Raw genomic sequence first — 24,818 nt, 5'->3', positions numbered from 1 at the left:
AAGAAGAATAGCCCAGTCTCTTCAAACAGCTTTGTATTTGATGTTGTCTCCTGGACCCTTCAAGGGAGGGTGGCTGCAGGGTTACTGCAGAGGAACAGTCTAGCAGAGGGTTCGAGGCCCTGCCAGCTATCCCCGAATAAGACACGATACGGACAGAAAATAGAGCTTGTTCTTTAAAATTGAGATAGCTACCTTAGGTAGTGGAATTATAAATGAGTTTCCTTCAATTTTACCTCTTTTAAATAAATGTATACGTACTGCATTATAGCCAGCAAACAAAAGCATACTTCATTCTCTAGTGTTGGCTGGAGTGCTATTCTAGTAATGAATTGTGTTATACAATTAACAAGTGTCCCACTGTGTAGCTAATTAGTACATTTATCCTTTATGGTTTTAACTGTTAGTAATACAGTCTTGAGTAAATGCCTTTTCTCCCAATTTGAGCACTTTCTACATACCTTTCTAGAAAGGTACATATCACCTAGCACAAATCTAAGTATATAATAGGACCTATATGAGAAATAGCAAAAGTTCTGAACTGGAGATGGTTATTTCTAAATATCCTATAAGTAAAAAATGTCTAGCATCTTTCTCTACCCTCCTATCAACTTTATTTTTCCCTTCAAAGTTTTTGTTGTTATTACCTGAGGAAATCTTAATACCTTTTCTAATTTTTCTCACCTCCTCTGCAGTCGTCTTCAACTCCAATCACAGCAACTTCCAACTTTTTATCTAACAGATGATATTATTTGCCTTTTATTTTTCTCAAATGATTTTTATTTGAGCAACAAATGTATTTCAAATCCTCCATCCTTCAAAAAATTACATTCCTCATGTATTTCAGGGAGATTATTATATACTGCAAAATAAATCCATTCATCCCTTAATCTGTTAATCCCAGAAATCAACACCCATTATTTTATTTCTTTGCCTTTTTAAGATTTCAAGTTCCAGGAGGACAAGAAACACTTCATGTATATATTCTATGCAGCAGTATAGAAAGCAGTACTTTATTGGAAAACTATAATTATACTAAAAACAACGTTGATCGCAGTGATAGCAGAGGGGAATACTCTAGTCTTGTACCTCAGTCGCTTCCTTTCCAAACAATAACAGTGACATAAATTGAGAAGATGGGGAACCAGTATAGTTATATAACAGTGAATTAAAGAACTTTCATTACCTTAGTTTCTTTCCTCCATCTGCAATTTTAGCTTTTTGAAGATAACCTTCTTTTTCAACCATCTGCAAGAAGAATGTATACGTTAAAACGGTGACAAACTCCTATGCATTATTAGTTTGAATGAACCTATGCTTTCCAACAGTCATTGCAGTGATGGAAGTTTCCAGTCATAGAACTTCATTAATAATGAATATATAGCTTATGGGAAGTGCCTGCACGACCTTTAAATATCCAAAAGAAAGATTACAAAGCGGACTGTGAATGATTTGTTAGCTGGTGATACACCTTTACTCTCTTTCCTTTCTGGGCATTGAAGTCTCTTGCTTAGAAAATTGATTAACAATGCTAGGACAAAGACAAATTTAATGCCTTCCTTAATTATACCAATCATCTTTGTAAAAGTTCTTTCTTTTTCCTCCTCATCCCCACTTGCACATGTGCCTGCTGAGGCCTGGGAGTGAGAAGAATTCAGTGGAACCAGGTAACTACCCAGTTGAAACATGGTAGTGAGATGGTTTAAAAAGTGACAATTCTTGCATTTCATTCAGTTACCAAGAGATGCTGTAATAGCATTACATCATTGTCTTCTTCCAGTATGCGGGCTTACTTCCTATTTGTATTTATAGGCTTTCATTGCTAATACAGTTGCATGTTTCTTAAAGGAGATTCAACAACTTCTTCTAACTCCACAGAGGTTTTTGTGGAATTCTAGGCTAAATAAATGCACAAGCCATATTGCGATGTGTTGAGTCCCAGCAAAGTTTATAATAGGTGATTTCATCCTGTAGCTCTCTATTTCTACCTTCCCCTGTTTGTCCCACACCCCCATCCCGAGTCCTTACCCTTTTCACCTTGATGAATTGCTGACATCCTTCTCCCCCATGCTATATGCTAAAAGCTTTAAGAAGTCATTTGCCTTATACTGAAGGACTGTACTCTCTCAGTGCCACCACATATGCTTTCCCATGACTGTGATGCTCCACCTCCACCGTGTCTGCATCTCAGAAACTCCTAAACAAATTAAATCTACTTTACAATGCAATTTGTCTATTATTAGAGAGTCCTTCCATGATTTCTCTGCAGTCTCTTTTAGGCGCCCCTGTCCCATATCTCCATTTCCATTCTGTCATTATCATTATCATAGCACTTATCAGATCTTATTGTAATTCTCCACTTATTTAGTTGTGTCTGCACCTGTGCTGTGACTCCACCTTTCACACCTGGATTCCCAGCACCTTGAGTACTTGCTAGCACCAACAGTCACAAGAATAAACAGTTTGAACAAATGAGTGGATGAATAAATGAATATTTAAATGTTTACTTAAATCTTCATAGGAAACTGGACAAGGCAAAAAACAATTCCATGCGTATTATGACAGGTGGAAGGAGGAGATATTTGGGTATAAATGAGTTGTCCCAAACCACTATAATTTCATCAGTTAAAGAATTGGCTATTTACAAGACTCACCCTGATGTAAGCAAGATCTTTTCTGATGTGTTCATTATTATATTCCTAACACATAGCCCAGTGCTTAGCTTTCAAAATACATTTGCTCAATATACTTTTGAGTAAATAATGATAAGGATAATAAAAGTGATTTATGATAATCATAGCAAAGTATTTTTCACACGTCTACATTTCCAGAAAATTTCTTTTACTTTAGCATGTTCTCCACAAGTGTGAAAGAATCTAAGAAAACTTTCTTGGATAATTTTTAGAATCATGGTGTTCAGTAGTGCCTTTTTTGAATCTGAGTACATCTAATTGTTTGCTTTTCCCACCTTTTATTCTACGCATACTGTCACTTTTTCTTGGTGCCAGGAAATCTCATTTGTCTACCCCCTAAAACCCATAAAACAAGTTCAGTGTTTAACTCTGGGCATCACTGGTTTCTACAAATGTTTGGAAGAAACATGTTTTCAGTAGGAATTAACATCACAGAGGAGGTCCTTTCCTTTAGGAATGTATATTGAGAAATTTTGTTGTGTAACCATAGACAAAATTTATGGTTTTAGTTGATCTTTCTTCTGATGAAAATAAAATAATTACCAAAAGCCTGAATTTATCTACCATAAAGCTATAAAATCTCTCCATCCTTGTAAAAATTGGTGCATACGTTCTCAGCTAATATTACTGCTTTCCCCCCCCCCCCCCAAAATTTCCTAGACAAGCCCTGGGTGGACACTTAGGACCCACAGATGAGTTATTGATGACCATTTCTCTAAAAGGAGAAGGGAAATGTGAAAGTAAAAAGCTCATACTCTTACAGGGAGAAATCAACGTAAGCAGGCTTGAGATATATACCTTAAAATTCTCTCCCCCTGAATATATAAGTAGTTTCCTCCAGACACGGCTGGCCCTCTCTAGGATACCAGAGATTGAGACCTCAGGCTGGATTTCTCATGCCCGGGCTCTAGAGATGTGACATCATTGCCATCAAATATGCTGAGCCAGTTCCCATGGTCTTGAGTCAATGCAATAGAGTTGCCAGGCATGACCATGCAGAGGTCCCAGGAAAAGGAAGGAGGGAGAGGTGAAGAGCAAGTCAGCTATCTTCTCCCATATCATCTTCCAGAGTCCAAACCGCCTTCCAGGTCATTAGAAGAGGCTGATAATCCTTCTATCATGTACTTTGACCTACTATGCTCACTACTACCATGCATATTTTTACACATCTACATGTATCTGCATGCACATTTCTACATTTACCTATATTCATCGTGTACATCCAACATATTCCCACTTCTAAGATCAGGTGTTCATTTCTCTCCATTGTTTCTTCCATACTTGATGTACACTTATTCATTCTTTCAACAAGTTTTCAATTAGTAACATCCCCTTCCCCTACATGCCAGCTGCTCTGCTAACAATGGGACTGCAAAGGCTAATGGGACAGTCTTAATCTTACTGAGGCAGACCAGCTTGTGAGTTCACATTCAAGGTACTCCTGGTCCTCATTTTTTGGGGACTGTCTGCCATACTCTCCTCTAGTCATCTCAGAGATTCAGGTCAACTATTGCTCTGGAACAGAAAACTCCAGCTAGACTTCCTCCACTGAAAGCACCGTGTTATTTTAAGTCTCATGCTGGCAAGCAAAGGTTCCATGAGATAGATGTATTATTCCTTATTTTATTCCTTATCATCATACTTTGAAATACCTCACCATGTTCCAGGCACTAGGTATCAGTTATTCTGGGGCTCATAGGAGCTAAAAGAAGGATTATTAGAGCAACCAGAAGATTGCTATGTATTTTGCATGTAGGTTTGTATATGGCACCTTATCAATTATTTTAATTAATGATTTCTACTTTATGTAAATCCTATGGTCTGAAGGGACAATGATCTATAAGTTACATTGGAGTTTGTTGGTCATCTGGGACTCAGAAGGTCTTGTCTCTAGTAATTTACAAAATTATGTATAGATTGAGGTCTAGGTTTAGGATACTACATGCCCCGTTCTAGGCTAATTTGAGTTCTTTAAAATAGTAGTACTTTCTAAACTACGCACACTTAAGAAATGTCAACCAATCTTTAGATGCTGCATCTGGCTTCTTGAGCTATTTGCTCAATGTCCTTAGAAGCCTTATTTAATGGTAAGTTGTAGGAAAGATCAGCAATTTGTCCATATTGGATGCCAGCCAGCCTACTAGCACTGAGGAAGTACTCAGCAGGCACAACTGTGCTGAGATACAGATGAAAAGACTGAATGGCAGCAGGATCTCCAGATAGCGCCTGTTTATCAACCTAAGTTTGAGGTGATAGACAAGGTAGGAGAGTAGAAGACAACCTTTGATTAATGGTAACAATCATGGCAGAAAGACTAGTCTGAAACTGTAAGTACAGACACTGCAATTTTTTATGTGAAGGCTTTATGTTGTTCTTGGATAAAAGAAATAGAATTGAAAACAATAGGTTTCATCTACACCAGTCTACCAAAAGAGTTCTGTCAAAATACATGTTTATAAGTGGAAATGAATTGAATCTAAGACTTCCACCAGTTTTGATGAGAAGGGATTGGCTTTTAACAGCAGAACCCCACAGCCCTCCTGCCTTATAATATTTGTTCTGCTGACATCTTCAGGTTGTTGTTCTTTTCCCCTTTGTCCTGATTCTGTATTCATTGAGAACCCTCTGACTCCTAAGGCAACTTCCTAGGTCCTCAGATGTAGAATGTGGGTGACTTAAATAGTTAGCATCAGTATATCCCCCGTTATAAATTTGTAAATCAGAATTACGCTTCATACATCAGACTCTTACAAATTTGGTTACTGTGAAATAGTCCCAAGGGATCATCATCCTCATAAACACTGATAATATTGATAAATATAATTTTTCTAGATCCACTGAGATAGGCCCCAGCCCTGCAGAGGAGTGAGCCTTCCTTAGTAGTGTCACTCTGTGAAACTTTCTGTAGGAGTGACTGACCTTCCCCTAGGAGAACATTGCATCATTTCTCTATAACTACAATCTTGGGCTATTATCATTTTCAAATCTATTTAGCATTTATTTATCTTCCTATTTAATAATGAGGCATCTGCTATATTTTTTTCTGAAATTTTAGTAGACTTGCTGATAATCTTGTTTGTTCAGATGATTTCTATTAAAAAGCACAGAACAAGGACACATCTAGTTACATCATTTTATCCCCAAACGATGCTTCTCTTTCTTTCTTAAATCTCTTCTTTACTTCTCCACCAGCCACATAAAAAGACATTTGTCTTCTTTCCATTGGCTTTCTTTTTATTTAATTTCTTTTTTACTTTTCCATTTTTAAAATTAAAAATTGTATTTATTTAGGTGTGCAACATGGTGTTTTTGATATTCAGACACATAGTGAAATGATTACTACAGTCAAGCTAATTAACACATCCATCTCCTCACATAGTTACCTTTTTAAATCTTTTTTTGTGGTGAGAGCACCTGTGATCTACTCTCTTAGCAAATTTCCAGTATACAATACAGTATCGTTAGCTATAATCACCATGTTGTATACTAGGTCTTTAGAATTTATTCATCCTACCCATTTCCATTGGCTTTCCTTCTTGTGACATTGTCTTCAGTTTGCACCCCTTTCCTCTTTAGGACTCACTGCCTATATTTTTCTTCTCAGTCTCCACTTATTTCTATACTGGCTCTAGCTTTCTTGCTATATCAGACCTGCTGCCCAAGTGTATGAACTTGCAGTGGACATAATCCATAAGAACAGAAACAAAAGCAAGGGAAAAAAAATCTCCTTAAAAATCCAATTTATCTGTACATCATATAAAGTACTAATTTAAAAAAATTTAAATGCTTAAATTTAGAACCATCTCACAGATAGCTCAAGAATGAAATGTGATGTTTTCAGGGACATGAAATCTGATGTTTTTGCCTAAGGTAAATACATAATTTACTGTGCGCATACTCTTAAAAAGTGGTAAACCAAAATTCTCAAGTTGGATACAAAAATTACATGAAAAGGAGAGAGGAAGAAAAACAAAGAAAAATGATGCTGTGCCATACATGAGCAGTGCCTGGAAAGGAGCAATTAAGAATTTTCAAAAAAGTTCTGGATTTCAGGTCTTGATTTCGAGTCTCAGAGTCAGGCATGGTTTGCTCATTGCAATTTATTTACACCTTTTAGAATACATGTTGCTCACTGCTTTCACGGATATTCTCTCTTTCTTGCTTTCTCTCTCTCTCAGGATGAGAGAACATGTGGAGCTTTGGGGTTCCGCTGAATGTCTTGAACTGTTTTTCAAACGTTGGGTTTGGCAAAGCACATATTATGTTCGCCAAGTACTTTTTCCCATCATTTTAAACCCCTGTGTATTTCAAAGGAAATTTTACCCATATGTCTCTGATTTATTTACCCCTAACTCTTCAAAATGTCATCTTGAAAAAGCTACTATTTCATGTTTAAAGCCCCCTATAGCCTTTTTCCTGAGCCTTTCATCTTGTAACCAGTGTGTTTCATCTGGTCACCACCAAAAAAATCCAAGTTCTGTTTGGGGAACAGTCTGACAGGGGCACCTCTTTGAGTCTCAGGAAATTTCTTCAACCTTTTGGAGGCTTTTCCTATATCTCACCTCTCCTTCCTCCTCTTCAGTTTCTCTCTTCCTCCCTGAATTCTCTTTTTTGTGTCCTTGGTTTAAATTTCTTGCTCTTTCTTGGCCTGTCATGGAGTTCAGTGAGAATGGCCTTCCCAGTTACTGTCTGGGCAATTTATTAGGGTAATTCAATTGTTTTGTTATAACCTAATTTTGGTCTAGGCAGTAGGGAAGAAAGAATTGCTCAATCTTAATAGCTGTTTTTGTTATTGTTGTGTGTATTCTTTTCCTCTACTCGAGAGTTAAACGAATTTCAAATGTGGGCCTGGATGGGAAAAGTTATTGTAACCTCTTTCTGCATTTGTTTGTTTGTTTTTGAGGAAGATTAGCCCAGAGCTAACTACTGCCAATCCTCCTCTTTTTCCTGAGGAAGACCGGCCCTGAGCTGACATCCTCTACTTTATATGTGGGACGCCTACCATAGCATGGCTTGCCAAGCAGTGCCATGTCCACACCCGGGATCCGAACCAGCAAACCCTGGGCCGCCGAAGCAGAACGTGCACACTTAACTGCTGCTCCACGGTGCCGGCCCGTTTGTTTGTTTTTTGAAGGCTGGCATCTGAGCTAACATCTGTTGCCCGTCTTCCTTTCCTCTTCTTCTTCTTCCCTAAGACCCCAAGTACATAGTTGTAGATTCTAGTTGTGAGTGCCTCTGGTAATGCTATGTGGGACACTGCCTCAGCATGACCTGACGAGCGGTGCCATGTCCATGCCCAGGATCTGAACCCACGAAAACCCAGGCCGTCAAATGGAGCCTGTGAACTTAACCCTTCAGCCACCAGCTGGGCCCTGTTTCTGAGTTTTAATGGCTTCTAAACTTCTAATGGGCACCTCAAGGCCCTTCGTGATCTAAGCGCTGCCTCCCTCTCCCCACACTCCCTGACTTATTTCCCTATTTTAGCCAGGGTGGCATTCTTTCAGTTTTTCACATGTGATGGCTTTGTTCTGACCTCTGGAACTTTGACTTTCTGTTCCTACTGTTTGCATCATTCTTCCAGTTCTTTCCTTGAAAAACAATATCCACCCTGCAAATCTCAATTTAAATTCACCTTTCAAAGAGTGCTTTTGTGACTACTTAATCCAAGGCAGTCTCTCCCTCTCTCATAGATCCTTGTTTTTCCACTGTCATAGCATGCTTTGTAACTTGCATTTATAGAACGATGTCTTCCTTTACTTGTTTAACACTCATCTTCATCCCTAGACTGCAAGGCCCCTGAGAAAAGGACATGGCTATTTAGCATATCACTGCATACCCTAAACCTAGCACATGGCCTCAACAAATACCAGAATTAATAAACACACTCCTGTTTGAGAAGAGGAAGGGCACGTGAAACAATAAAATCTTGGAGATGGTTTCCATTAGAGTTATTAAATTATACAATTTATTATTAACATTCTACTAGCTTGACGATCTGGGAGAATGTTATTTCGGAAAATCTAATTTTATCTTACCAAAGTAGAATTTTGAAAGACTGAAGAGCTTTTGGAAATTCTTTGCAATTTAAAGAAAGCACAGCCTGATCAATAGAATTATTCCTCCGAAGTGGCTGTCCTTTGTTTCCAAAGAAGAAAACACTGCATGCTCACAATATCTTTCATCCTCAAAGCCCTCACAAGTATTAATTAATCCACAAAATGATATCTGGCTCCAATAGGTAGAATCTGTGACTTAAGGTTTATCTGCAAAAGCCTGCTTTGCCCCCAAGCCATGGCAACTTCCTGAGCTCCGGCCTCCAAATCCTTCTAGCTCAGGAGGTAGCAGATGATTCTTTAAAACCTGCCACAGGCTTTTGACTCCTGCAGGGTTATCCATAGACAAGTCTATACTCTTTTGATAAAAATAAAGACGATAAAGATTTAACATGTTACAAACAGTGTTATTTTTCTCGAACATTTCTTTAGGGGAAAAAAGGAAAGTGCTCTGAAAATAATTAGCTCTCATGAAGAGTTCTAATATAAAATGTATAAGATCAAGAAACAAATGCATATTCGTATATTTGATGTTTCATGTTTAAAATCTTTGCTGCATTACACCACTTATTAAGTAACCATACAGATTCTCAGAAAATAATTAAGTTCTCTTGCATTGATAGCTTTGGATGTGCATACCATGTGGCATAAATGACATCACCTGTCAGTGAACTGGGTGGTTTCCACCATGAGATTTTAGACTCCAATTAGGAATGTATTTTTGCCAATACTCAAAAGAAATGCATTATGCTTCTGTTTAACCACGTTGATCACAATCTACTTTATTAAATGGAACATTGAGAGGTAAAGCCTTGCTACCAAATGTTGATAGCATCTATTGGAGCTCCCACCATGACACATTCCACTTTTGTAAAGTGAATCATTTTCTTCCAAAGGAGGCAGATCTAATGGGGTACTTTTGCCAGTAATGCTTAAAGCCAAGGCCTCTCATGATTCCTGGAAAATGTTCAGGGAAGTTCTAAATATGAGAGATAAAGGAAGTGAGATTTATATAGCACAAAATGTTGGCCATAAATAAACTCAAAGATCCATATGGTTAAAATAATGAGCAATAACATCAACTTAAAAGATTTTATTATTTTCTCAAGTGTTTTAATGCATATTATTTCATAGATGGTGTCTCATCCTGGTAGCTACTGCCAAGGGAAACTACTGAAAGACACTGTGGATAATTCTGGAAGCAACGCTGAGGTATGAGGAAGGAAGGAGAGTTGCAGAGATGGAACTAAGGAACATGCCAGATTTGTGGGAAGAATATGTGAACATAGGTAAAAACAACATAAAGTTAAATTAGTCAGATGTAAAGAAAACTTTATAGACTCTGGAAAATAATTCAAGTCTTGGTATAAACAGTAATGGACAGTTAAAAATTAATTAGAATTTATTGCTTGGGGGAGTTGGTGGTTATTTTGGCATTGCCCATCACAATGCAGTGAGTCATAAATAAGAGTAGTGGGGAAAAGATAAGTGCTTCTGTCATTAAAAAAATATTAAATAAGCAACTTATTTCAAATAGAGATTGATGGATAAAAGTTGAATATAACCTGTGTTTGTGAAGACAGATAAACAAGTACTCAAAGAGAGGATTCGGGGAAATGCAAGTCAAGAATAGGAAGTAAATTGGTTAGAAGTTCTAAACTAGTTTACAGAGCTAGAGTTTGTGTGTGCATGTGTGTGAGAGAAAGAGAGATTTAAAGAGATTGCAAGCTAACGAGCTTAACAAATTATTGTTTTTGCCTTCTATTTAGCAGTACTTCCCGATGCCACCTTTGCAAGGTTATCTGAGCTAGGATAGAGTATTGAGCACATAGATGTATTATCTATTAATATACCATCCATAATTTGGGATATTCAAAATGAGTTTCATTCATTAAAAATTGAGACTGCATCAAGACAGCCAACTAAAGGCCAGCAAACCAACAAATAACATTAATGTTAGGAAGGTACGTTGAGAAAATTTCTAAATACTCTAATTGTTTCTTTAATATCAGCCTACGCTTAATATATAAGCATAGCACAGATACATCAATGGTGATTGATTAAATTTGTATAATAACCTTAATTGGAATTTTTAAAATTCATAATTAATATACATATTTTATGTAAAAATTTGAGACACCTTAAGGCATTGTTCAAATATAATTGCATATATATTTGCATATATATAATTGCCTATATATATTTATGTTACATACACACACAGAGCTCCATTTTCAGTCTAACTTTTGCCATGTTTCATCAAATACTTCAGAGAAAACATTTGCATGTGCTATATTTAAAATATACAGTTCTTTATAATTATTTTTATGCACTTCATTAGTTCTGTAATCCAAATTTATGGAAAAGAAACACAATTACTTTCCTATTTATTGGACAGCTACCCTGTGCCGGGCCTTATATGAAGTCCTAATAATAAAACAGTGAGTGAGGCATAGCTCTCCCCTCAAACAGCTTATAGGTCAATAAGAGAGACAGAAGAGGAAACAGGCAATTTTAGTGTGAGTAGGGATAGAGGCAATTGATAGATAGAGGTGAGGGCAAGCTGCTACAGGGAGGCAGAACAAAATGGGGCTATCTTACTCAAATTTGAAGGATCAGAGAAATATTTCCCAGGGAAAATGATCTTTGAGTTGAGACTTAAGTAATTCATTTTGAAAACAAGATATTACTATATGTAATTAAATTGAAAAATTGACTTTCACTATGAATAGCAGGCATATATTTATTAATATCTGCAATCAGCAATAATTTTATTAAACTTTTAATATCTTATTTATTAAATCAATTGACAAACGTATCTTTTCTAAACAAATACTAGTGCCAAAAGCAAAGAAAGAGCAAGTGTGATATAATAAAGAAAATACAAGTCATGGCCTCTAACTTCAAAGCATTTACAGTCTGGAAATGGAACAAGTCTATTACCCTTGAAATAAGAGTGAGCACAAAAGAGCGCTGAGATGAGAGAACTGTAATTGTTACAGAAAATCCAAGCTCCTTCAAGGTAAAGGCCATCTTAATCAAGTTACTGTTCCTGGCTTGAGGGCATGTATTTGGGAGTAGATAATAAATAAAGGCAATCAGGGACTATGAGAGAGGTCCATAGACTTGATGCTATAGAAAATAGGAAGCTGGTGAAAGTTTTGACAAGGAGAATGAAATAATGAAGATACTGTTTAAAGAAGGTTGGTGTGGAATTCCCACACAGGATGAGTGAGAGAGGCATGGGGGAGTATGGGGGTGGAGCGGGAAGTGAGATCAGAAGCATTTGAAGGCCTGGGAAAGGGTGTGCTTGTGCACATAGAGAAAAACGTGGGCCCCACATCCACTGTGGAGTAACCACTTCGGAAAATGGTAACTTGTGTGAAGGGTCATAGAGAAAATAAAGGATGCAAAGAAAATGTGTTCTAAGCCTAGACACATGTTTGCTCCAAATAGAGATGGACTCAATGGAAAGGGGAGTCAGTTGGGGAAGAAGGTGACGATTTGGGAGATTTCACTTCTGACACCAAGACGTACGAAAAGAAATGACTAATTAGTGCTTCAAGATATAGGATGAGATAATGAAGGGAAAGTATATAAGTATAGATCTGTGCATTATGAGCTTGGAATTAAAAACAAAAGCCATTAACTGTTTCATTCATGCATTCATTTAACACATGTTTACTGAGTTCTTACCATGTTCTAGCAACCGTTATAATCATGGGAATAGAGTTATAAACAAAGAGACAGTACTGCTGCCTTCAGAGAATATTCTAATGAGATGACAAACAAATATTAAAAAATGTATAGTATGCCACATGGTGGTAAGTTCTACAGAGAAAATCAAATTAGAGGAAGAGAAGTGTGGAGCGAAATGGTGGCATTGCTTGTTTGTTTTTAAAGTAGATTACGAAGACTTATCTAAAAAGGTGATATTTGAATACAGCAGTGAAGCAAATGAAGGAATGAACCTTACAAATTTCTGGGCACCAAATGAATTATTTTGTAGCAGGCAGAGGAAAGAGCAAGTGGAATGGCCCTGTGGGAGAAGTAAGGAGATTGGCAAGGCTGGAGCAGAATAAGCCAGGAAAAGAGAGGCAGAGGTGAGGCCAGAGAGGTAGCTGGGACCTGTAGGATCTGGTGAAGCACCAAACATTTCTCAGCTTTTACCATGGGAGAGACTGGAAGCCTTGTTTCTTTGAGAGAAACAAAGGAGTCAAAGAAGACATTAAGAGTTTTGACTGAAGCACCTGGAAGAACAAGTTTAGCATCTCGTGAAATAGAGAAGACTGGTAGAAACAGGTTTGGGAAAAAATAAGGATCAGTTTAGGATATATTAAGTTGGAGATGTATGTTAGACATATAAATGAGAACATCACCATATACAGTACTGGAGTTTAGGGCAGTGGTCCATGCTGGAGGGAGAAAGTTAGAAGTAGTTAGTGTAGCACAGTATATAAAAATGTAACACTGAATGAAATGCCTTAGGGAATAAGTGTAGAGAGAAAGAAGAAAATAATTGAGCTCCCAAATGAATAGGAACCAGCAAAGGAGATGGAAAATAGCTGGCCATTTAATTAATTGGAGATCCATGAGAAAGTGGTTTACTGGTAGCCGTGTGAGGAAATGTTTCAAAAAGAAGAAATCTTTAAATTCTTGGATAGATCAACTAAGGAGAGAACTGAGACTTTACCAATGGATTCAGCAATATAGAAATAATTGATGACTTTGATAGGAGGTGAGTGGTTGGCATAAAACCCTAATTGGAGTTGGTTTAAGAGATAAAGAGAGGGAAGAAATTAGAGACAGTAAAGGTAAATAATCTTTTTAAGGAGTAAAGCAGAATAATGACGGAATAGCTGGCATGAAGATAAGGGATTTCGAACACACAAAACAAAACAAAACAAAAGAAAATAAGAGAACTGAATCAAAACGAAAGATATATTTTTAGTATTGAGAATGAGAAAGCCCAAAGATACAGGAAAGGAATAGCAGGAGATAGATAGGAATAAAGTTACCATAGTGCAATATCCTGTGAGTCAATGAAACTGGAATCATGTTGACCAATGTGAAACAGAGCAGGAAGAAAAAAGCATGGAGAAAAAGGGCATTACAGTTATCAAAGAAGTCATTAACAGAAAGAAGTACCAGAATATATTAGAAAGGTTGGGCTTGTGTGTTTTTCGTATACCTCTAATATTTCACTCATTCACATTATTTACAATGTTTCAGGAACTCTTCTAGTCTTTAGGAAACAAAAATAAACAAAAATGAAAAAAAAATCCCTGCTCTCATGGATTTACAATCTACCAGTAAGGGATTAATTTTTCCTTAAATAAAAAGGACTGTCAAAATTTGCATGAGTCTCCCAATAATCTATGCTTCCTTATACTCATGCCCTTGTGTAATCCCTTTTCCTTGAGTGTAGACAGGACTTAGTTAGTGACTTGCTTCTGACCAAGAGAATGTGGCAAAGTTGATCGGCTACCACTTCCATGATTACATTACAAGAGATTTTGACTTCCATATTGCTAGCAGACTCTCTCACCTTCTCAGCTTGTGTGCTTTGAAGAAACAAGTTGCCATGCTGGAGAAACCCAAGTGGCAAGGAGCAAGAGCAGCCTCTGGCCAACAGCCTTGGAGGAACTGAGCCCTGCCAACAATGACGTACATGAGCTAGAAAGCAGATTCTTCCCCAGTCAAGCCTTCAGATGTGACCCTTATTCTGGCTTAAACCTTGATTGCAACATTTTGAGAGTCTCTGAACTAGAGGACCCTGCTAGGCCATGCCCAGACTCCTGACCCACAGAAATATGAGATAATAATGTGTGTTGTTCTAAGATACTGAGTTTTGGGGCAATTTACTTTGTAGCAGTAGATAAATAATACAGTCTTGGAGTGAAGCAATCACTTACCAACTGCTCCAATGGAGGAATGACATCTTTCAAGACATGCTGTGAATGATTCCTTCTGTGCCGGGATATCTGCAAAAACATTGATATTTGATAGGATTTTATTATTTTCTTTTTAAAAAAAGTTTTAAGTGATTTAAAAGAGCATAATTTAGTAAGAGTGCACATGAAAATAATCATATTCAGATTCATTCAGGAAGGTGAATAAAGTAGATATAAAATGAGAAGTACATGTTTTGGACAGCAGAAGTGACACCATATGACTTCAAATATTAAAGTCTTAAAATGTCGTGCACTTCCGCCTTGTTTTCTCTGAGCCCTCACATTTGGAAAATAGTTGCCATGTTGTGAGGAAGCCCAAATCACCCCACACAGAGAGATGACAGAGAGAGGTCTCAGGTTTTCTGGCTGACAGATTAGTTGAGGTTCCTGCAAACAGCCTGTATCAACCACTAATCACGTGAGGATAAAGATGTCCTGATGATTGCTTCTCTCAGCCATCATCACTCCCAACCTTCAAGTTTTCTCAGCAGAGAACTCAAACACAGTGTAGCAGAGACATGCTGTTCCTGCCGTGCCTTATCTGAATTTTTGTATTTTAAGATTGGCACCTGGGCTAACAACTGTTGCCAATCTTTTTTTTTCTGCTTTATCTCCCCAACCCCCCCGTACATAGTTGTATATCTTAGTTGCAGGTCCTTCTAGTTGTGAGATGTGGGATGCCACCTCAACGTGGCCTGACGAGCGGTGCCATGTCCGCCCCCAGAATCCGAACACTGGGCCACTGCAGCGGAGCACGTGAACTTAACCACTCGGCCACGGAGCTGGCCTCCTTATCTGAATTTTTAACTAGATTCTGTAAGCATAAAAAAATCATTGTTTTACACCTCTATATTTCAGGTGGTTTGCAATGCTGTAATAATAACTGTAACAAACTATTTAATATTGAAAACTTTTGTGTTCATGACACGATATGAGCTCAGCTTTTTCAAATTCCATGTCCTATTAATTTTCATGTCTTCTACTACGACCCAGATGTATTTAAATACACAATAATCACACAATAAGTGCTTGGGAAAAAATTTTTTAAATGCCTTATTGTTCCTTCTCCTAAAGAAGCATCATAGACAGAGTCCATAATAAAGCAAAAAGAGGAGAAGAATTTATAATTAAATATTGTACTGTTTGATAACTTAAACACAAGCTCTCATTAATAGTACTGTTTCACTAAACAGAAATTTTCCAATATTTTGCATGAAGGAGAAAGGGAGGAGGGGAGGGAAGAATGAGAGAGAAAGAGAGAGAGAAACAGGAGTGAGACAGAGAGAAAGACAGAGAGACATGAGTGTGAGAAGTTACAGAAATAAAGCAGGCCTGGTTACTATGTCTAGAAAAGAACGTTGGATGTCTTTGGCTCTGGTTACTGGCATGTCTAAGTGACCAAAGGGATTAGATCAATACCTACTAAGATTTTGCTGGAATTATCAAAAGAAACCAGAAAGCCAGGCCTAAAAATCCCATGACTCTATACAACCCTTGAATCCACAAAAACTGGATTATGAAGGCAGAACAACCTTCAAGAAGGCCATTCTCTTCAATGCTCACTTCAGATGTGGCCCATGAAGGATAATACAGAAGAAAAAGCCTCCGGAAAGCAGAGCCAGAAACCCTGGAAAACAATGGACATGGGGAATTCTACCAGAAAGGAGGGCCAGGAGAGCCAGGAATGGTCTTTACTGCCAGGGCAAGGGTCTTGCAGCACCTGCCCAGCAGGATGTAATCATCATTTTGGTCCAGTGATTTGGCCATTTATCATTCTTTCCCTTGCAAATGAGAAAGGTTTTTGTTTTTGTTTTTGTTTTTTTCTCTCCAGTTACTAAGTTCTTGCTCCATCACTGTCTATTGCATGTGATGGGGAAAGTAGGACAGAGAGTGTCTTTTTCAAGTTCTGAATCCTTAACCCCCTGGAGAGAAATTGGGTCTGATGAAGAAGGCTATTTATCACCAGAGATTCTGGAATTGGAGCTTGATGGAGTAACTGATGAGACTGTTGGTTGTCTCCTTTGAGGAGGCAGATGGATGTATTTGAGTGCTGGAAGACAGGTGCACATTAATACATGGGAGGGAGAACTGTGGCAGAGCCTGATGGTCGCTCAGGAAATTCTGTCCTCTCTTTCCTAGGCGCATATCTAGACTGCATTTCCTAGCCTGCCGTGCAGTTAGGAGTGGCCAGGTGACTAGTTCAGACTAAGGGAAAGTCAACAGAAACAATGAGAACCACTTCCTCTGCACGGCTATTAACCAGTGAGAGCTTCCCCCCCATGTTCTTTCCTTCCTCATATATTGACTGGGAGTAAATGTTGGACAAAGTGCTATGGGAGGATGAAGATGCAAGATGGAAGAATTTGGGGCCATGAATTGCTATTTGGAGAAAAGCCAAACACAGGCCGGAAAAGCTCAATTTGTTTTATTGAATAAACTTTTTTATTTTGGAATAATTTTATGCTTAGAGAAAAGTCACAGAGAATACAAAAATTTCCTGTGGAAAACTTCCTTCTAACTGTCATATAGTGAGAAATAAACTTTCTCAGAGCCATCATGTGCTTTAGAAGATTTTACAGCTGCTAGCGTTGCCCTAAATAAAATGACCATAGTTGATGCCCAATTACTGTTAACATGAAAGGTCTTTTGCATAAGGAAACTGGGAGCAGAATAGTTAGTTAATGGGAGTGATCCTAGAAACCAAAATCACACACCTGTTATTGAAGTAAATATATTTGACATTTAAATCTCTTAAGGAACTAGGAATTTATTTTATATTGCTATACATTTAGAACTTACTACTCTTAACTATTACTGATCATACTAAGATTTATAATTTCAGTGAAAATTTGATATATATGTCTTATATTCAACTTACAAGAGTGGCAGAGTTCTGGGAGAGGGGAAGTTCTTGTTCCACTTTCTTGAAACCTTGCTGGATTTCTAGTGTTGGGGTAGAAGTCATTCCCTTGGCATGTAAAATACCTCAAGCTTTAAATGTTAGAGAAAGTAGTGACAAGTAAATGTCTTCACAATATTGGTGAATGGGCACAAGAGCATTCACCTGTGTCAGTCTTACTGTTTCTTCTATGGCCAAGTCCATGCCATCTTTTATCCTGCCACTACTAGATTTTGATGGGCTGGTGGCCCACCAACTTCTAAATATTCCCTTCCTGTAACCTATAGAAAGCTTTCCTATAAGGCAATGTTTCAAAATGTGTTGTGTACATATTGCCAGGGGCCCAGGAGATAATTTTAGCAGATGAATATTTTAATTTTAATTATAATTTACCTAATCTTAAGGTTTAGTAGAAAAATTTATCACATCAGAGCCATTTATTCAGTGATACGACTATATTTTCCATTAAAATAAAGAATTATTTAAGTATGTGAAATACGGAAAACCCCCACAAACATGGTAAGTGAATGACTGAAGTTTGGGAAGCAGATTTTAATAAGAAATTGAAACGGAAATTACCAGTTACTGAGCACATGCTTATTTCACCCTTGAAGGAAACCATTAGTTCCATGTTATAAACAAGAATTCAAATCAAGAAATGATACAAGGACAATACTGTCTGCTAACATTCATTGAGTGCTTTTTATTTGCCAGGCGCTGTTTTAAGTATTCTTGCATATATTAACATATTTCATTCTTATCCAAACCCTAAGAGGTTGATAATATTACTCTCTTTTCATAAATGTGGAAACACAGACACCAAACATTTAAGTAACTTTGAAAATCTACAGCTAGTGAAACGCATGGGTGGTATTTTAACCCGGATCTAAGCCCTCAACTATTGCACTTCATTGTTTCTCCCGCAGTGTAAATGTATATGTATAAGAACAGTCACTAAATTCTTGGGTAACTACAAAGTTGAGATCCTCTGTGTGCATAAGTGAATATTTCTAAGGTAGAAATTTGAAGAGAGTCAAACATAAATTTGTGCATGTTTACACAGGAAGCTGGAAATCAGGTTTCAAATCTGTTATGAATCATCTTCATATTCCTTCAGGGGAAGTAATATTGCTGATCATTCCTAAATCAATAAGCTAGCCAATCTATCATGTTCAACCAAGTTATGAAGATGTGGGAAAAAAAGAGAACTTTCATCACCTGTTTTTTGCCATAATGCTCTTCTCAGTTAAGCATCAGGTATGGAAATATGTTATCAACCCAAATCGGATTATACTGACTGAGACTTATGATTTAGGAAATTCTGGATCCAAAATTGCTCAATTGTCCAGCATGGATATCAGGAAAAGTTAGGATGTTTTGAGAGAGCTGTCTTTGCATGATATACTTAATTGAAATAATAATTATAAAGAAAACTGAGGTCAATCAAAATCTCATTAGGTAAAGTTGAAGGGAAAAAGAAAGGGCTCTCCTAAGCCATATATAAATAACAGAAAATCTTAAAGTATTTATATAATTATTTATCAATAGCTTATTATTAGTATCTGATAATTTTAAAGATTATTATGGGACACCCTCTTGAGAAACATTCTCACTTAAAACATTAGATGTCCTTATGAACTATTCATTTGAGCCAGTGAATATGCCAGTAATTTCTAATAGTAGATTCTCAAAATATACTTGTTTGTTGATATTATAAAATATCTCTATTTATCTATTTATTTATCTATTTATCTACTTAGCCATCTATTTAAAATATCTCTCTTAGCAAAGAGAGTACTTCGTTTTGGATAGTCCTAACATTTTCTCCAGAATTTCAAAACTTTTAAATGAATCTGATACCAAAACTCTACATTTTGTTTTGGAAACTGCTTCTGGATAAGATTTACCATGGAGGCAACTGGGCTTTGTTGTTTGATCTTAGGTCCTTTTCACTTTTGCAGGAATCATTCATTAATCAATGGATTTGGAAAATTTGAATAGCAGTAATAATATTAGCAGTAGCTTGATACAACTTTATTTCAATACATTATTTTCTCTGTTAATTACAGAAGCATTTCTTCTGAAGAAGCCTGAAAATATGGTTTTTATGTGTGTCTGTTTTCTTTTTTGTTTCCAAATATTCTGAAATAGTATACAGATCCTTCTTCTAAACATGATGGATGTGTATGTCATCTACCACATATTTAAGTGTTCACAGACTTATTTTTTTTGCTGGTTCTTATACTCTTAAGTTATGAAATCTTGGTTTTAATATCATTTTACAACTCCCATTTGGGAATTTTAAGAATTGCTACTTCTCAATTTACTTCCAGTATTTTCGCAAAAAGAGGCCTTAAAACTTCCAAGTTTCTCTGGCCTGTTTATTAAGAATGTTACTTAATGATTGTTTTGAGGTGACACAATGTTATGCCTTAAACTGTTTTTCTATCACAGTATTCTGCATCTTAAGCCACTGAGCTTTCATAATAAATACTTCAATTGATGCAACCTTTCCTTTGAGGAGAAAAATTCAGACCTCATCTTCTTTTTCAGTGATGCTATCTTCCTATTGATTTATTATGTCGAGTAAATAGAAATGATTTGTAGCTACCACTGAAAAAAATTGAAATACAAATGTCTTCTGACTTGGATTTTTTTGAACCCAATATCAGATTAATATATCACTGCAACACTTTCAGATCAAATCTAAGAGTTTTGGCTTCATTATCACCACTCACCACTCTCTCTGCTTCCACTCCTTCTCTGATCCTCCCCAGGTACTTTAGCTCTCTAACTGTGCAAAGCAAAGCGGAAAAATTAAGTATTCAGGATGTGCAATGAATATTCTCCTTTAAATTCCTTTTTGTCCTTATTAGAATGTGCATGATGATTAGTTTTGCAGATACCTTTTCCTCCAAAAAGAGAATTAAAAAGTCACTTTTTTCAAAGTGTCTTCATTTTTCTTCCATTTCTTGATCATTTTTATCTATTTAAAGAATATGAAACTGATGGGTGGGACTAGTACTTGATATATTACAAACTGTAAAAATAACAGAATTGGGGCATATTATTTTCCCTGTGTAGGAGAGTCTACTATGAAAGTTATACATAAACATGAAACGTTCCACATAGCTCTGATTTTAAATAGATTACCATTTTTGATGAAAGTTTATATCTTGTGGCTTAGAATTGAAATAAAATCACTTGAATAAAAGCGTTAGTTTGTTCCAGCATTTTCACAGACATGTTCATTTTCTGAGGCATACCTCCCATTAGCAACCTCCCTGGATACTTGGATGAAAAATAGAAATAAATCTGTGGTTAAGTTTAGTTTTTATCTTCACAGTTTCTCAAAAAATTTTTTTTTTTTTTTGGTGTATCCTAATTCTTATGTTCAAATCTCCATTTGTTTTGCCAAATTCTTTTTCTTAAAGCTATTACAATCAGAAATTAAGGAAAGTTAGTGAAGCCTTTCTTTTTTTTAATGTGGAGACATGGCCAATATTTCTTGTATTCACAACAATTTAGTTGTTTAGAAATAATAAACATCAATGTAAGTGATGGCTATATATTTTTTTAATCATGTGTATGTGGTAGGTAACTGCTTTTGAGGAAAGAAAATGGAAAAGATATGAAGACATTACCTTATCCTGCATTTAATCTTCTAATTTTACCTATTTGTGACTTGTAAAATTCATCCATGTCTCAAAATTATTCTACCACTAACTAAATCTTTCTTTCATAGTCCTAATGGGAGGTAATGACATAAACCATAATCAAAATCTTCTGCTTTGTTCCTTATTAATGTGCCACAAGTACATTGTTTAACATGCATGTTCTCCTCCTCTGTCTACCCACAATATCCTTCAGTCACCATAGTGGGCATCCGTAAGCTGGATGGACAGCTTCTGGAGGACATATTCAAGTTTACAAGCTTTTTTTTTTTTTTTAGTTTGTTGAATATTCTTTGGTCAGCATCTAGGTCACCTGAGGCACTCATCAGCCTTTCAGTCCTGGGGTAAGCCCAATTGAGTTAAATTCAGCTTCAACCACATTTTCCTATCTCCCAGATAGCCAAAGGGAAGTACTTGCTGGAATGATTCTAACTCCTTAATATTTTCCCCTTGCTCTATTTAGTTCCAGACACTTGTGTTACTTCAAGAAGAAAATCAAACTGCCTCACTCCTTCCTATTTAAATAAAAATTAATTATCTACAGTGTACACTTCCTTGTTGATTGCTAAATACTATTTCTTTTAGATCTCTCATTTCTTTTTGCATGCTTTCAGGATAATGTTTCTCTCCAAGAATTTTCTCAGACTGAGAGGTGTCATTCATATGGAACTTGGAGACACCACAATTTTAGCCTTCAAAATTGTTCTTAAGATAAAAACTACAGAACCAAGAAGCACAGAGATACCTGGGGAATACAATTTCCTACAAGTTTTTTCATGCAAAGTGTATTTATGTATTGTCTTAATTTTTAGTTTACTTTTTTTCTCTATAGGTTCATTTGTATTTAGCCTTAAATTTATAAATTGATAAGTGAGAAACTGAAGGCCAAAATAGACACATAAACATTTTATCTACATATAATATCATTATATTATCAGTATTAGATCTAAAGCATTATATAATTTCTTAGAGCTATAGCTAAAGTTACGACCATTAGCAGTTAAAATAGTTTATTCATCTCTTTTACTCTACTTAACAGAGATATTTACTCTGTTGATATAAACAAAAGGAAATAGCTTAGAGAGTAGGTTAAGAAAATCTAGATGCTTATCTAGAAAACTTGGCCCAAACTGACATTTTCTCCATTACTGCAAGTCAAATCTAACATTTTAATTAAAAGATTTAAGACAACAGAAAACAGTATCAAGAAAATTATCTTGCAAACATCTCAAAACAAAACAAAACACAAAACAAATAAACAATTATTGAGGGTCTAAATTATTAAAATGGTCTACCCATCTTTAGCCAAATGAAACAAATCGTTGTCAAATCACCATTTGGCTATGTCGGACACAAACAACCTATATCTAATTTCATGATGTTTAACTGTCTGGAAATTCTCAACAAATTAGAATCAGGCTTTATTTTCAGGCTCAAATATAAAGTCTCTTTCATTTCCCAGAAGGGCTTAAGTTGAAACGTCAAGTTTACTTCTTACTTTTTCAGGTGTATGTTCAACCACAGAAGAAGAAATTCTTTACTTCCGAAAGCTGTAATCCATGGTGTATCAAGTTTGAGCCATGATATGTAAAGTTTGACAAAGATACATACCCACAGTCAGATTGCTATAGTCTTTTGACACCTTTCCTCATACATCATTATTTCTTAATGCAAAGGAAAAGTATTGTCTAACTCACTGAAAATTCTCTGCCGGTGTTGAAAGGTCACTTCTAAAAGCATTGTGGGAAGCAAAGCTTTTAATAACGATGACATTCTTTCAAGAATTAACAGACTTTTGGTCAAATATTTAAAATATGCACATGCATGCTCTCAGCATCTTTAGTGAATATTTAATAATTGTATCTTTCCGGTTTCCTTTCTTCAGATATTCTTTGAGGTTTTCATAGACCCCAAACTCACCTTCTGCTGCCGAAAAAACAGATTTAGTTCTGAAGGTTAATCCAACTCAGCAGGCTTGAAGGATGGCACTTTTCCTTGGTCGTAAGTATGTTGGCTCAGGCCAGACAGCTGTTAGGACATTCTCCTCTGGGAATCGTGCCCTCAACACCCACCGTTGATGCACATACATGGTCTACTGGCTGCCGACTTCCATGCCCATCTGCTCAGATGGCATGGTGCCCACTCACAAGTTGGCTGGATCCTTGCCCTTAGTTTGTAGGTGCCAGGCAATGATGGGTTTAGATGGGCAGCCTGCATAATACTACAAGTGACAATTTTTTTCTTTCTCTCTCTCTACAATATCTGTCCTCTGTACCTTCTGTGAAAGAGAAATTTGTGTCTATACACCTTTGATTAAACCTCTGGACACATGTGCTCTTGTACAGGTAGACGTACAAATGTACCCAAGCTGCTACCAACGGTAAGATGAAAGAGAAGAATCCACAGAGCCCCCAGATGACAAGTTCTAACCCCGAGATGGGTTGGATTGTGAAAATCCCGACCACCTGGAGTCTGTCAGAAGAAATTTAGTGTGGCTGTAAGTACAGCAGACCTCTCACAGATAGCAATGGCACCAGGAAATAGTTTAAGTTGCAGCACTTTTTGTCTGTCACAGCTCCAGCACAAATCACTTGCCTTACATTGAAAAGGCACCTACAACAGCAAACGAAATAAATCAGGCAAAAAGAACAAGCTTAATGGGAACACAATTTATATGCTCAATGGGGGCAAGGGTGCAAGCTATGCTATTCAGACCTTAGAAATAACCCTGACTAGAGGTCCTAATAGAAAAGAGAAGAAACAGAAATAGCATCTCTTTTTCCAATCTACAGCAAACCCGTGGAGAGGAATAGATTGGCGTAGGAGGTTGTGACTTTAATGATCCAAAGCATATGAATGCTTGTTAGCAGACAGCAGACAGACATAAGTAAGAACAACAGTAATGGCTACATCTGCAGCCTGGCCTATAGCACTCAAAGCAATCAGGCAGCACTGGAGAACAGTGCCGGAAGGTATGTTAAAGCTGTGCTTTCCTTGTGTGTTTATTTAAGGGTGATTGAATTCAGGGTGTTGTCAGTCTGCCTTGGAGAATGGTTATCCAATGTGTAGGCATGATCTTTCTCTCTGAATATGCTCTGTTGAGTCAGTTAGTTATGTGTGACTACTTGCTCTGTCCTAGTCTTTACACAGTGCCAAAATCCTCCAGTCCCAGTTCCAAAGGAACAGGGCCTAAAAACTTTTGGCTCCAGAATCAAATTAGGCTTCTCTGCTTCCCTAGCCAGAAATGCATAAATACCCAATGGCCAAAACCAAAGAATTTGACATTGTGGAATGAATAGAGCTGTCATATACCACTAAAGTGTGGAAATATCTACTGTTTGAAGTCCGGACTAGTTCAACATCTTCAGTAATCAGAACAGACTTCTTTGGACACCTTCATGGGGTTAGTCTGGCTTTTGATTGGGAATGTTTCTGGCAAGCTATGGATTCCAGATATCAGAAATGCAAGAACATACGGTTTATAAGAGAAAATCTGCCATCTTTTTCTATCAAAAAAAATTCTCAAAGGCAGCCCATTTTCATAAAAG

General features: G+C 36.8%; 1 protein-coding gene across 2 annotated transcripts in view; it reads right to left on the bottom strand.

The window, feature by feature from the left end:
- The window catches only part of ARHGAP15 (Rho GTPase activating protein 15), a 606,459-nt gene that overhangs the window by 519,045 nt on the left and 62,596 nt on the right, over window positions 1–24,818 (bottom strand). For both annotated transcript variants that reach the window (XM_046657907.1, XM_046657908.1), the window contains exons 3-4: window positions 14,659–14,727; window positions 1,184–1,245 (exon numbers count right to left, since the gene is read on the bottom strand). In XM_046657907.1, the coding sequence (XP_046513863.1) occupies window positions 1,184–1,245; window positions 14,659–14,727 (131 nt within the window). The remainder of the gene's footprint in view (window positions 1–1,183; window positions 1,246–14,658; window positions 14,728–24,818) is intronic.

The sequence above is a fragment of the Equus quagga genome, chromosome 4 (assembly GCF_021613505.1).
Source record: "Equus quagga isolate Etosha38 chromosome 4, UCLA_HA_Equagga_1.0, whole genome shotgun sequence".
Classification (NCBI taxonomy): domain Eukaryota; kingdom Metazoa; phylum Chordata; class Mammalia; order Perissodactyla; family Equidae; genus Equus; species Equus quagga.
The sequence above is the reverse complement of the archived record's forward strand: the minus strand, read 5'-3'. Positions and strand labels throughout refer to the sequence as shown.